Source organism: Myotis nattereri (assembly GCF_964212035.1).
Source record: "Myotis nattereri genome assembly, chromosome: 3".
NCBI lineage: Eukaryota > Metazoa > Chordata > Mammalia > Chiroptera > Vespertilionidae > Myotis > Myotis nattereri.
This window is the reverse complement of record NC_138077.1, coordinates 22,717,174-22,730,851: the sequence shown is the minus strand read 5'-3', so window position 1 is coordinate 22,730,851 and position 13,678 is coordinate 22,717,174. Positions and strand designations below refer to the sequence as shown.

Here is a 13,678-nt window from a genome sequence, read left to right as displayed (position 1 = left end):
AAATTAAGTAGCTTTCCCAGGATCACATACCTAGTAAATGAAAGAATTGGAATTAAAATTAGGTCTACAAGACTGGTGGATGAGCTATTAACCACTGTTAGCTTCTTTACTTCACTTCAAGAATAAGGCTCATTGATTTACATTCTTTCTTCTACCCACCATTCATTCACACAGCTCATCTAAACTCAACCCTAGTATCTCCACTATTGTTTAGTATTAAATAACTGGCTTGTTTCTGAGCCCAAGTAAGATCAAGATCCAACTGAATAACATTCTTTCCTTCTCCCCTAACTAAGGCTTCATCATTGCTCTCTCAACATTACTTAACATAAGACTCCTAAATGGCTTCTCAGTCTTCAATCCATTCTCCTTATTGTTGCTTCTCTAATTTAAAATCCTTTTTTAAAAAAAAAATAAAAAATCCTCACCTGAGGATATTTTTTTCCATTGGTTTTTAGGGAGAGTGGAAGAGAGAAGGAAAGACAGAGAGAAACATGGATGTGAGAGAAACACATCCATTGGTTGCTTTGCACAAGCCCCAACCAGAACCTGGGTGGGGGAGGAGCCTGCAACCAAGGTATGTGCCTTTGACGGAATTGAACCAGGACCCTTTGGTCTACCAGCAGAGGCTCTATCCACCAAGCCAAACCAGCTAGGGCTAATTTAAAATAAATATGATTACCTGGATTTGGGGGAGGTGAAGGACAGTAACTAGGTGAGTGGGGAACAAGGTGAAAAGAGACTCTTTATGTGATATTCAATTTTGAACTAAATATTACCTATTCAGAAAAGGAGGGAAAGAGTATGGGAGGGGAGAAAGAGGAAAGGAAAGAAAGAAATAGAACAATAAGGGAAAAAAAAGAACCAAGAAAGCTTAATGTTCCAGAGGCACCTTCTGCATTTTCTGTGTGACAATAAAAGGGTAATTTCACACACACACACCCAAAAAATAATAAAAGTGGTTTCCCCAACTCTTATGATCCTTCTTGCCTCAATCATTTTGTTTTTCAATCTCCTTCCTGCTTCCTCTTCTATGATTTTCCATATTAAGTATGAACACCTCTAGAAAATCTTCCCTGACTGACTCATTTTGGGTTAAGTGTCCCTTTGCTATGCTCCCCTAGTATCAGAGGGCATCTCTCTGCCACAGCACTCATGCTGCATTGCTATCAGCTATTTATATGTCTGATTTATGAAGACCTCAAAAAAACTAGATGGAAGTTTCTTGAGATCCAAGACCATGTCTTATTCATCTTTGCAATCTCCAGTAACTATAATAGTGCCAGGCACATTTTAACAGCATCCAAAGTCATCAACGGCACCATTTATTTATCTCGGCTTTCGCCCACGGGTCATATCCAGCAGTCATTGTGATTTAATCTTTTTTGTGATTTAATCTTACCATATGGGAAATATTGCTTTAGTCGCTACAGTCTCCACTTCATAGATCTCTGTAGTTATCAAAATCCAAGCAAAATACTAAAGAGTTAAAGATAAAAAGGAACTGAAAATCCAACACCCCAGGCCAGAACTCTCTGAGTCCTGCACCTATATATCCTCTGGCCTACTTTATATCTCCTCTTGACTGTTCCAAAGGCTTCTCAAACACAATAGTCCACAGAAAAGTTATGATATCTTCCCTAATACCATAGTCTCTTCTAGTAAAATCCTTAGTCAGTACAAAAGTATCACCATCAGTCCAATGATACAAACAATAAAACTACTGGTTATCTTTAATATCTTCAATTTTTTACCAAATCAAATCCATCATTAAAGACATAAATATGTCTCAAATTCTTCAACTTCTATATCTCCAAAGCCAAATCCCTTGGTCCAAACTACTATTACATCTCTCCTAGGCTACTGTGCCACTTATCTGGTTTCTCTGTATCCACCCTTATCCTCTGCAATCTGTTTTCCACACTGCAGCTGGAGGGATCTTTTCAAAACACTAATCTGATCATGACACCCATCAGATTATAACACTTCAAAGGCATCCTGTTACTCTTAAGATAGAGACCAAAATCCTGCATATTCTAGCCCCTATCTGCTTCTCTGGCCCCATCTCATACTGTGCTCCCCCTCCTCTTCATCCTTGCTACTCTGACAATCTTTCAGTCACTGCTTATATCAGTCTCCCTCCCATCTAGGGACCTTTGTTAATGGTTGATGATACTGTTTCCTCTGCCAGTAATGTTCTTCCTTTCCTCACTAATTCCTGTTCATTCTTCTTTCTTCAAGAAAACTTTCCTGACTGTTCAAGGTTAAATGCCCCTCCCCCCACTATATGCTGTTTTAAAGCATTATGCATCCTTATTCTTGATATTTATCACTATTACAATTTTTTATTTATCTATGTAATTTCAAAATTGCCACTTGTTATCCCCTCCCGCCAACTATACCATAGAGTCAGGCACCATAACTGCTATTGATCACCATGAGTTCTCCAAGACCCAGCTCAGTGCATGGCACAATAATTACTCAATAATGAATAAGTGACAAAAAGGAGGGAGATCGTCCGTTAGATGGTAATACCTAGGGCAGGTGTGGGCAACCTTTTTGTGAGTGCATGCCAATACCAGCAAAATCTCTAACTCAAAATTCTTCTGCGTACCAACCCTAATTTTTTTAGAACATGTTACGCCTACTTGATATCTCTTAAGGTTTACGTATGTGAGGAACCCTGAAGAAATAATAGAATTCATTTGAGCGATAAAAACACAGTATATGATGATGAAAAAATACATTTATTTTTTAATGTATACGTGTACACTGATAGTCCGACAGAAAACTTTATGACTCCGTTTGATATTATCAGTGGGACTTTTGCTGCTGCATCACTGATGACAGAGATTTTACATCAGGTTTATATTTCGTGACCTTCAGAGATATGCACGAGCTACTACTTTCATCTGTCAGGCTACTCCTATTACAAGACTTAACAAAATTCATCACTGAGAACAAAGATTCACAAGCGTATGTGGATGAAAACATGGAAAGTAACGCTGTTGCAAAGTTTTTTAAACAGAAAAAATTTTCTGGAATGGCATTCCAAGTCCTCAATAGTTCGTTTTCGACACTATTGAAATTGCTCTTCCCCTCTCGTCAATCCATGTCTATGGCCTTTAAGATAACTTGCTATGTAAAATTATTTATTTATCTAAGATGCACCTACACTGAATTTATCTGAAAAATAAAAAAGTCGATATTAAGAAAAAAATTGTGATGGCGGAGCGCGGTTACAGCTTTTCGTTGACTACTTTCAGCCCATCTGGTAAACTTGTTCAGATTGAATATGCTTTGGCTGCTGTAGCTGGAGGAGCCCCTTCAGTGGGCATTAAAGCTGCAAATGGTGTGGTATTAGCAACGGAGAAGAAACAGAAATCCATTCTGTATGATGAGCAAAGTGTACACAAAGTAGAGCCAATTACCAAACAGATAGGCTTGGTATATAGTGGCATGGGCCCAGATTACAGAGTGCTTGTACACAGAGCTCAAAAACTAGCTCAGCAATATTATCTTGTTTACCAAGAACCCATTCCCACAGCTCAGCTGGTACAGAGAGTAGCTTCTGTGATGCAAGAATATAGCCAATCAGGTGGTGTTCGTCCATTTGGAGTTTCTTTACTAATTTGTGGTTGTAATGAGGGGCGACTTTATTTATTTCAGTCAGATCCATCAGAAGCTTACTTTGCCTGGAAAGCCACAGCTATGGGAAAGAATTATGTGAATGGAAAAACTTTTCTTGAGAAAAGATATAATGAATATCTAGAACTTGAAGATGCCATTCATACAGCCATATTAACCCTAAAGGAAAGCTTTGAAGGGCAGATGACAGAAGATAACATAGAAGTTGGAATCTGCAATGAAGCTGGATTTAGGAGGCTTACTCCAACTGAAGTTAAGGATTATTTGGCTGCCATAGCAAATGAAGTGACTGAAAACCTGGAATTGCAGATAATCTCTATACTTAAACATGTTTGAAGTATGTTTTGTTTTGCAAACTTTTGCATACTTACTTCTACATGATTTAATGGATCAGTGTTTTTAAAATGATACTTATAACTCATAATAAACTGTTAAATCCAAAAAACACCCAAAAAACTTGTAAATGGAAGATTATAAGAGAAGGTTTCGCGTGCCAGCAAAAGTTACTGGCGTGCCATGTTTGGCACACGTGCCAGGGGTTGCCCACCCCTAACCTAAACTATATTCAGTCACCAATTTCCTTGATTATGGAAAAGGTAGACACTACATATTAAGGTAATTAATTTAATGTGAGGAACCTAATAATTTACAAGTTATCCTAAAATCCCTTCCTTCTCTTCAACCTTAGAATATTATACTATTCTTCATTAAAGACTGGTGAGCTAATCTTCTGACACAAAAGGAGAATTCAGAGACCATTTACTCTATCCCTCTCATTTTACAGGTAAAGAATATGAACCCAAAGATGTTAAGTGACCACCCTAAAGTAACATGCAAGTTAGTAGACAGGAACCAGGACTAGAATCCAAGTATACCAGTCTAATGTAGTATCCACTATATATATCTATTACAATAACACATCATGGATTTTTTTCAGGGAAAAGAATACAATACTCATTACCAATTTATAATCAAGTAACTCTGTGAGTACATACAAGTTTGTCTGATCACCTGTTCCAATTCTGGGTGGAAAAATTTGGTAATCATAATTATACCTCCAAAGAACCATATGAGAACTGTATGCTTAGTAAATACATAGTTCTTATCCAATGGATGAATGGTCTGAAAGCAGTGACTTGGACATTATCAGAAGTGGAACCCCATGGGAAAATTTCAAAACGTAACTGTTTCATAGAGGTGACAAAACGTGTGTATGGGGAAGTGTGTGTACAGGTTCAGGGGTATTCATGAGATTAAGTTTTGAATATGCTGGAGCCGAAGTTCTAGACATGTCCAACAAGCAGCTGTACTTATCCACCTGAGGTTCCAATAAGTTCTGGCCTACTGATGACTTGGATAATGGGTTCAAGGACAGGAAGACCGTGAGCCAGATGCTAGTCTCTAGTGAAAATGGAGTATTTTCTAGGAAATATATGGAACGGCAAACAGGTTAGGGCTCAACATTATACTTTCAATCACATAGTAGACAAAGAACTTGTATGCAGTATATGTATAGGCCTGGCAAACTCACCAGTAAGAAAACACAACCTAACTTTTTAAAATGGACAAAAGAGCCAAAACCGGTTTGGCTCAGTGGATAGAGCGTCGGCCTGCGGACTGAAGGGTCCCGGGTTCGATTCCGGTCAAGGGCATGTACCTGGGTTGCGGGCACATCCCCAGTGGGGGATGTGCAGGAGGCGGCTGGTTGATGTTTCTCTCTCATCGATGTTTCTAACTCTCTATCCCTCTACCTTCCTCTCTGTAAAAAATCAATAAAAAAAAAAATATTTTAAAATGGACAAAAGAGTTGAACAGTTATATGGATTCCAAATAAGAATATAAAAAATGTTCAACATAAAAAACAAAACAAAACAAAATGTTCAACAGTATTAGCATTGTCAATTCAAATTAAAACCAGGATGAGATACCACTATACACCAAAAGAATGAGTAATGGTAAAACTTTTCAGTTGGACAGGGGCTGGCAGTGAGGGAAGGAGATGCACATGGAGTATGAGGAAACTTTTAGGGTGACAGAAATACTTTATATACTTTGTGATGAGAATGACAATAGTTTGTCAAAACTCACAGAATTATATATCTAAGAAGTGAATTTTACTACATATAATTTATATCTCAATAAACCTGACTTAAAGAAAGAACTAAAATAGAAAAAAAGTATATGAAAATTTCTAAAAACAGTATTAATGGTAAATATTTTAAGCAGAAACACACATCTTATGATATAATAATCAGTATAACTCCTTAGGATTTAGTTTAAGCCTTGACAATTTTTCAAATTAGCTTTGCAGCTGCAAATTTACTGGATCAAATACTACTGATTTTTTAATGAAACTGAAAAATTTTCATTTAAAGAGTAAATAATTTAATAAATACTTACAATTCGAGCAATTCTCTGTGTGTATTTACAAAAACACTACTCTTCTTTGTCTAGACAGCTTTGAGTGATATTTTTCTTGAACTCTTGTCTTTCATCATTCTTCTTGAGTGGATTTAATTTCCAAGTAGTCACAAAATATGTTTTACCTCTGGCTTATTGCAAATACACATTACTTTTTAAAATTTGATATCGACTATTCTCTTTTTCTAATATGGAATGCCTTCCTTTATCTTTCTTACTTACGAAAAAGAAGCTAAGACTTCAACATGACAACCTAATTGATTTTCATGATCTACTTCCACGGGGCCTGTCACCGGCTGGCATATCCATAGGGGCCAAAGGCTGCCATTTCAAAACCTCCTGTAGGAGTTCAGAAAGAATTAAAACAGCAGCATTCATTGTTGCAGTTCCCTAACTGCACCTGCAGTGTTAGTGATCATCACATATGTAACACTATTTAGAGAATGTTTTGTACTTATACCCACAAGGTGCAATCTCTAACTGAAATTCAGCCCAGTCTTCCTGTAGTTATATGCAATCTCAGAGCCCAAGGACAATATCCTTAGCACTAAAATGAAAAGCATTAACCCCAATGACACCATCTGGAGTTTTTCTTTTATTATATACTTTCAATGCATTGAAATCTAAGGTATGTTAACAACACCTACACAAATGGAATGTATTACAACTTACTCTGCTTTAGTGGAAAAATGTACCCCATAACTACATCTATCCAAAGAAACATATGTATTCCTATCATCTGGCAATACATACTTCATTTACTAGGATATTAAACCCATTTAAACCATCCACTTTAAACCTGTCTATAATATCATATTAGGATATAAAAATAGATCATTATGTAGGTATCTATTTCCCAATCTTTGCTGTTTCATCAAAAGAGGTTAAGCTTGTACTTCTCCACTGTACTGACCAAGATTTGTCTAACATGTCAACCATATATTATGTTTTATTCCAATCTGTTCTGTTTTGAAGATGCCACACCAATGATCACTAGACTAGGAAGAAAGCCTGTAAGAAATGAAACTAGATTTTTAAAATTTACCTTGATTGTTGAATGTATTACAGGTGTCTCCTTTTTTCCCCATTGACCCCCTCTACCTCACACTAGCCCCCGCCCCAGGCCTTCACCACACTATTGTCTGTGTCCATTGGTTATGTATTTATGCATATAAGTTCTTTGGCTAATCTTTTTCCCCTGCCGCCTTCCTTCGGAGATTTGTCAGTCTGTTTCATGCTTCTATGTCACTGGATCTATGTTGTTCATCAGTTTATTTTGTTCATTAGATTCCACATATGAGTAAGATCATGTGATACTTGGCTTTCTCTGACAGAAACTGAATTTGTTTTTTAAAAAAACTCAACAGATTGCTTCTATGTGGATTAGCATCATTCACATCTGGGCTAATCAAGGTGCTTTACAATTAAGTAAAAATTAGAACTATAATCACTAATTATAAGCAACACTTAGCTTTTAGGGAAGCTGCTTGTTTGTTTAGGAAGAAAAGACTTGACTGACACCCCAAGTTATTCCCTCTGCATTCCTCTAATAATAGTACAGATATTTTAGTTAACAAAAGTCATACATAACCTAACTGAAGGCAAATATTGAGGTCTTCAGAAAAAGATCTCTATGGAACAGTATATTTAAGTCTAGTGATTTGCCCTGTCTCATGTACCAAATCAACACAGTAGGTGATACCATTTAAGATCCTGAAATAAATCAGACTAGGCATGAAGAGTTATCAGTGAGGACTGGAATTTTAATCAGTATTTAAAATATAAATCCTAGAAATGACATTAATTTTTTAAACAACTGATGCTAAATGATATTCATTTCAAGCAGGTTTGATAACATTTAAAATACAAAAAAATATAAGATAATGGGAATTATGCATACTTTTAAAAAATGTACTCTGGATTGAAAACCTATTTGAAGAAATAATGACAGAAAACTCCCCCTACCTGGTGAAAGAAATAGACTTACAAGTCCAAGAAGCGCAGAGAATCCCAAACAAAAGGAATCCAAAGAGGACCACACCAAGACACATCATAATTAAAATGCCAAGAGCAAAAGACAAAGAGAGACTCTTAAAAGCAGCAAGAAAAAGAAACTCAGTTACCTACAAGGGAATACCCATACAACTGTCAGCTGATTTCTCAACAGAAACGTTGCAGGCCAGAAGGGAGTGGCAAGAAATATTCAAAGTGATGAATACCAAGAACCTACAACCAAGATTACTTTATCCAGCAAAGCTATCATTCAGAACTGAAGGTCAGATAAAGAGCTTCACAGATAAGGAAAAGCTAAAGGAGTTCATCACCACCAAACCAGTATTATATGAAATGCTGAAAGGTATTCTTTAAGAAGAGGAAGAAGAAGAGAAAGGTAAAGATACAAATTATGAACAACAAATATGCATCTATCAATAAGTGAATAAATAATCTGAGAATAAACTGGTGATTATAATAGAACCAGGGACATAGAAAGGGAATGGACTGACTATTCTTGGGGGGGGAAGGGGTGTGGGAGATGCAGGAAGAGACTGGACAAAAATCGTGCACCTATGGATGAGGACAGTGGGTGGAGAGTGAGGGCAGAGGGTGGGGTGGGAACTGGGAGGAGGGGAATTATGGGGGGAAAAAAGAGGAACAAATGTAATAATCTGAACAATAAAGATTTAATTTTAAAAAAAGCCAAAAAATAAAAAATAAAATAAAAAATAAAAAATGTACTCTGGAAACTTTGATGGAGGTGGTTGATGTATACTAGGTGTACCAGTTAATAATGTGGATTTTTTTTTCAATTGATGGAGTTACACATATGTTGATATGTATGTGATTTGATATATATGCTATTTTGTTGTATTGACAGCAAGCTTAAAAACTTCATATGTCAAATTTGTTGAAGGTGTTAACACTTAAACATGTCAAATATCGTGCCAAAAAAAGGAGCATTTTAGGAAGTTTTAATTCATTACTATATTTTGAAGAAAAAGTTATCGTATACTTCGGGAAGCTTATGGTGAACATGCTCCATCTCAAGATCCTTGTGAGCGCTGGTTTAAACGCTTTAAAAGTGATGATTTCAATGTGAAAGACAAAGAATGTCCAGGCCAACCGAAAAAGTTTGAAGATCAACAATGACAAGCATTATTGGATGAAGATGCATGTCAAACTCAAAAACAACTTGCAGAAAGATTAAATGTTGCTCAGCAAACAATTTCCGCTCATTTACAAGCAATGGGAAAGATTTTAAAGGAAGGAAAATGGGTGCCACATCAACTGAACGAAGGACAAATGGAAAACCGAAAAGTCATCAGTAAAATGTTGCTTCAACGGCACGAAAGAAAGTCTTTTTCGCATTGAATTGTGACTGGCGATGAAAAGTGGATTTATTTTGAGAATCCCAAATGTACAAAATCATGGGTTGACCCAGGTCAACCATCAACATCGACTGCAAGGCCAAATCGCTTCAGAAAGAAGACAATGCTCTGCGTTTGGTGGGATCAGGAAGATGTGGTGTATTATGAGCTTCTAAAACCAGGTGAAACCATTAATACTGATCGCCACTGACAACAAATAATCAATTTGAATCATGCTTTGATCAGAAACGACCAGAATGTGCCAGAAGACACAGCAAAGTAATTTTGCTTCATGATGACACACCGTCATACACCTCAAAACCAGTTAAAGACACGTTAAAAGATCTTGCCTGGGAAGTATTAACCCACCCGTATTCACCAGACATTGCTCCTTCAGATTACCACTTGTTCTGAACAATGGCACATGCACTTTCTGAGCAGTACTTCAAAACATATGTAGAAGAGGAAAATTTGTCTCTGAATGGTTTGCCTCAAAACAAGAAAAGTTCTATTGGGACATTATCCACAAATTACCTGAAAACAGGGGAAATGTGTAGCTAGCAATGGACATTACTTTGAATAAAGCACTTTTGATGTTTCTCTTGAAATTATCGTGTTTTCTTTGATTACAAAATCCACCATTATTAACTGGTACACCTAGTATGTGTGTGCACATGCACACTTAAACCAGGCGTGAATAGTAGAAAAGAGTTGGTTATTTTCCTAATACAAAAATTCAGCTTATCATTTTTAAATGCTTAAAAGCTGGACTTCATTACCTAGAAACAATTTCTAAAACCATCATTTATTTGTTTATTTATTCTACAAATATTTGAGTACTTGTTATGATCCAAGTAAATACAATGTTGACTAAGACAAACAAGGTACATATAATCTGGCAATTATAAAATTTTAGAGTTACAAAGTTTTCTATTCAGATTAGATATACATGCAAGGGCACTAACTGCAGGGCACACTAGAGAGGGGTGGGGAATACTTCATGAAGTGAGATCTAAAGTGAACCCCAAAATATACATGAAAATGGCAGGAGAGGTAGAGAAGAAAGAGTATTTTATAGGCTGAGAGGATCGCCTTTAAAAAGATGCAAAAGTGAAAAAAAAAGAATGAGCTAAGAAACTGGTAGTCACAAGAATCAATCATTAAATTGGTGCTACTAATAAAAAACAAAATAACTCTCATTAATTGAGATCTTACTTATACACTGCTTCTAGTATTTACACTTTGTCAACTATCATTATCCCCATTTTATAAAAGAATAAATTTAAGGGTCAAAAATAACCTTAGGAAAATTCAAAATGATTGAGTCCTCAAAGAAGATTACTGGGAGTCCTCTCCAGGGTGCCATTCCAGGTTATCTCAACCTTTCCACCTTTCTTTGTCTGAGATGTTTTTAAAGTCCACAAATTAGAGGTAATTGATAACAATGCAAGTGATTATTTTTATGGATAAGCATGTTAACTTTGTCCAGTGGAGTTGTAACTGATTTCTCTCCCCATGTGGAAAAAGTCAGCTTTGAATCTATTAAGCAATTTTGTGTCTTATATTCCTGGTGGCCTACATAGGTGCCCACTCTTTGCATTCTCCTTTGAGCTATTTGTAGTATCTCACTAATTACTATTAATTAATGAGTTAAGTAATACCTTTGGAGTGTGTTTATGTATATACTAGTTGCCCAGTACACGGATTCATGCACACTGAAAGAAATTAATTAGGCCAAAACCGGTTTGGCTCAGTGGATAGAGCGTTGGCCTGCGGACTGAAGGGTCCCAGGTTCGATTCCGGTCAAGGGCATGTACCTGGGTTGCGGGCACATCCCCAGTGGGGGGTGTGCTGGAGGCAGCTGATTGATGTTTCTCTCTCATCTATGTTTCTAGCTCTCTATCTCTCTCCCTTCCTCTCTGTAAAAAATCAATAAAAATATATTTAAAAAAAACGAAATTAATTAGAAGAAATATTTTTAATATCGCTATTCTCACCATTTCTCTAAAATAGAAGTGTCAGAGATGAAAGAAAATTAGTAAAATGTATATGAAAAGAATATATAAATTAACTAATAAACAATAACAACATGATATAACAACAACAAAGACACGATATGAAAACAACAAAAACATGATATAAAAACAACATTGATATGAACAACAAAGTGACAACAAATACATATCGATCAACAAGTGAATCTAAAAATCAAATGAATAAAAAATCTGATGAACAGAATAAACTGGTGAATGTAATAGAATCAGGGGCATGGAAATGGAACAGACTGACAATTATCAGGGGGAAGGGAGTGTGGGGGGTGTAGGAAGAGACTGGACAAAGATCTTACAACTATGGACGAGGGCAGTGGGGGGGCAAGGACCTGGGGTGGGGTGGGAACCAGGCGGAGGGGAGCTAAGGGGGGAAAAAGAGGAACATCTGTAATAATCTGAACAATAAAGATTTAAAAATTGATAAAAACAGTAACTGATAAATTGATTAAACTTTTTCTAATATCTTCTTGTATACCACATTAAGAGTATAAACACTTTCAGAGTGCTTGACTAATTTCCCTTGTGATGAAGTATTTACAACTTTAACATCCCACGCTCTTTGAACTCGAGAGAAAGCAACATATAACTATGTCCGAAAATGGGTTCAGGTAGGAATATTCCTACTCTGTCTACAGTTTGTCCTTGTGATTTATTAATAGTCATCACAAATGCTGGCATCACGGGAAACTGTTTTGAAATTAATTTAAATGGGAGGCCAGTGTCAGACGGGGACAAATCAATTCTTGGATTCAGAACAATCTCTCCTTCCCAGATCCTGTTAATACTTCAGTTTTGATTATGTTAGGTCACAATCTTTTGATAATAAATCTAGTACCATTACAAAGATGCCATTTACTACTAATTTTTCTCAGTAGCATGATGATTGCACCTACTTTCAATTTTAATTTATGACACAGCATTCCTGTAGGTATAATACTATTAAGAAATTTGATGGGAAATTTTTCCTTGAGAGCATCATCCATTGAATCGATGGGGTCATCACTCAAATAGTTGTGAAAATCTCCACTGAGTATATCCAAAATTTCTTCACTTAATTTATGAACGTGATCATTTTTTTGGACAAAGAATTGCACATTTAGATATATTTTTAATATTATCTATAGATATACTATTTCCAAAGGTAGTTTCAATAATAGATCTGTTACAAATCATTTCATAAGGGATTTCAATAACATCTATTCCTAAATAAAAACTGCTATCAAGTTTGCCATCTCTGAGTTTTACTAACCATTCGCTATAAGCAGAATCCCCTAATCTCATATTTGTTTTAAGAGACAACTGTCTGAAACATCCCCAAACACTACAGTACTTGAAACTTGTTTGTACTATGGCCGATCACATAGCATGCAGCACAACACTGAGACATTGTGAAAAATCCCCTCTGAAAAGAGAACTGTCCCACCAAATGCAGCATTCAAATTGGCACCAGCGAGCGCTTTATATGTATTGCGCATGTGCGAGTCAAAGTTTATTTTTAAATTGCCAGTGTGTCATATGTACCGGTCGGTCAGATGGATGGATGGATGTCAGTCAACTTAGCCTTTTATCTATACAGATTATGAGTCATAATTTTACCTTTTTAAAAAATTATCCTTTAATACCCCAAAGCACAATGAGTCAGAATCTGAAGGTTTATGTGGCTTTTATAATGGTTTCTAGGACCAAGTTCTTTCCTTTACCCACCACCCACTTCTCTCCTTTTACTCTTGAATGTTAATTCCAACGTAATTTTTGTAACACCTCTTGAAAAGGATCCCACCAAGTTTTTGATAGTCCATCTGATAAAACTTACTGAAAAGTACAGCATGAGACTACTTTCATTCTCTCACTAACTTCTTCATATAACTGTAATTCCTCAGCCTCTATAGAATGAAAAAGGAAAATAAAAGTACCTTCTCTCATTCCAAGGCCTTTCTCAGTCAGGCAACCACAAAAAGAAAGAATGAGCCTACAATTCATGCCATGTAGTCTCTATCAGGCATAATTCAAATCAAATCCCATCAGGCAAAGTCTGGGATAATTAAAATGTACTGACATAATAAATAAGAGAACAGTGGTGACCTGGGGGAGAACTTACGAAACCTTATCTCCTGCTTTTGCTGAATATTCTTTTTGTTATGTTAGATTCACTTTCTTGGCCTTGCCTTTTTGAAAATTATGGTTTCTATTGCA

The 13,678-nt window shown here is 36.2% G+C and overlaps 2 protein-coding genes across 2 annotated transcripts in view; one reads left to right on the top strand and one right to left on the bottom strand.

Annotated features, from left to right (window-relative positions):
• RSRC1 (arginine and serine rich coiled-coil 1) overlaps window positions 1-13,678 on the bottom strand; it is a 357,359-nt gene that overhangs the window by 235,914 nt on the left and 107,767 nt on the right. The window lies entirely within an intron of this gene.
• On the top strand, window positions 3,226-3,984 carry LOC308516032 (proteasome subunit alpha type-2-like; the record flags this gene model as incomplete). The annotated part of the gene is made up of 1 exon (XM_081086756.1): window positions 3,226-3,984. The coding sequence occupies one exon, from the start codon at window positions 3,226-3,228 to the stop codon at window positions 3,982-3,984; it is 759 nt and encodes a 252-aa protein (XP_080942882.1).